Consider the following 1,692-nt stretch of genomic DNA (forward strand, 5'->3'; position numbering starts at 1 on the left):
CCTGGGATGTTAAGCATATGCTTGCTGTGTTAAACACATAATGACAAGCTGTTATTTTTGTGTTGCTGTGACCAAACACCATGACCAAGACAACTTATAGATGGGAGAGTTTACCTTGGCTCAAGGTTGAGAGGCTTATGCTATCTTAAGTGGGGAGGCAGGGCATCAGGCAGGCCTGGCAGCAAGAAGAAGAATCGGAGAGATTACAACTTTAAGCATGAAGCAGAGAGTGAGTAAAAAGTTGGGGTGGGGGGAGACACTATAAATATTCAAAACACACCCCATTGAAACATCTGAAAGGGGTGCCACCAACTGGGAACTGAGTGTTTAAATATCCTCTGGGGGGACATTTCTCATTCCAAGCCATTACATAGGGCCCAGACAAATGACTCACAGGGATGACTCAAAGTGCTAGATGGGTGAGCATGAGAACCGAAGTTAAGATACCAGGACCCTCAGGGTGGACATGTCTGTGACCCCAGCACTGGAGGATGAGAGGATCCTGAACAGCTCCCTGAGTAGTCAGTCAGTCTAACAAAAACAGTGAGCTCTTAGGATCAATGAGAGACCCTGTCTCAAAAACACAAGATGGGGAGCTGTAGAGGAACACACCCAAAGCCAGCCTCTGGCTGAAGGCGCAGGCATGGATGCACTCATTGCCCCACACAAACACAACCCCCTAAACAGAACGGTAGCAATCCTTAAAAAGTCAACTTCACTCTCAATTTTTCCTAGCAGCTTTACTCAGTATTCTAAATAACAATGGTGTTCAAAGAAAAAAAGTGTTTTATTCCTTTTGGGGGGGGTGGGGAGAGAGGCGAGACAAGGCCTAGACTCACTCTATAGACCAGGCTGGCCTTGAGCTCACAGAGAATCACCCCCCTCTCCCTAGATGCAATTAAAGGTGTGCACCACCATGCTTAGATAATCTTTTATTCTTAATAGTGTGACAGTTCCACAAAAAGAAATCCCACTTCAGTATATGCGAATCTTATTTGTAAACCATAAAGAACTAACAGACTCATTATATTGTGTTCATCCTAGCGCCTAGTTTCTAGAATGAATTGGTGATGTCACCAACTCAATGCCACTCATATTAAAATGTACTTCTTTATTCACCGGACTTTAGTTTGAAACACAGACACAGAGTGAAGGAAATCAGGCTTTCAGGAAGTTACGATGACATATATAATGGACATTAAGTCAACAAACAAGACAAATAAAATTTTCAGAAGTCGTCCCAGAATCTCATCTTCCAGGCTTTGGGGTGAAGTAGTAGAAATTAATATCCAGTTTTTACCACTCATATCCAGATGTTCTCGCTCCCTAGATAATAGAAAGAGGGCAATAAGCATCTCTCAGTAAGCACATATATAATCCTTATTTCTTTGGTGAAGACAAGCATTCCAGTGAATGCTCTACCTATTTGTAGCCAGCCAGTGAACTAAAATATTTTTTTCTCCCACTCACTTTGGTGACTTTGTCATAGTCATCGGTTTTTGTATTTTGTTTTGTTTTATAAGATTTAACTTTGTAAAATTTATGCATGTCTGTGCTTGGGTATATGCACCTGAGTGCAGATACCTCAGAGGCCAGAAGTAGATTTGGATCCTCTGGAGCTGGGGTTATAGACAGTTGGGGACCATCTGATGTAATGCTGGGAACTGAACAGGGGTCCTCTGGAAGAGCAGA

At 42.7% G+C, this 1,692-nt stretch overlaps 1 protein-coding gene across 1 annotated transcript; it reads right to left on the minus strand.

The window, feature by feature from the left end:
* Positions 1 to 1,043: 1,043 nt before the first annotated feature.
* On the minus strand, positions 1,044 to 1,481 carry Mrln (myoregulin). The gene has a single exon (XM_035451211.1). The coding sequence runs from the start codon at positions 1,353 to 1,355 to the stop codon at positions 1,167 to 1,169; it is 189 nt and encodes a 62-aa protein (XP_035307102.1). The 5' UTR covers positions 1,356 to 1,481; the 3' UTR covers positions 1,044 to 1,166.
* Positions 1,482 to 1,692: the final 211 nt, after the last annotated feature.

This window comes from Cricetulus griseus (genome assembly GCF_003668045.3).
Source record: "Cricetulus griseus strain 17A/GY chromosome 1 unlocalized genomic scaffold, alternate assembly CriGri-PICRH-1.0 chr1_0, whole genome shotgun sequence".
NCBI classification, from domain to species: domain Eukaryota; kingdom Metazoa; phylum Chordata; class Mammalia; order Rodentia; family Cricetidae; genus Cricetulus; species Cricetulus griseus.

What these genes read in the sequence shown, in the direction of transcription:
- Mrln (XM_035451211.1), bottom strand. Translation starts at nt 1,355, where the DNA reads ATGCTTATTGCCCTCTTTCTATTATCTAGGGAGCGAGAACATCTGGAT.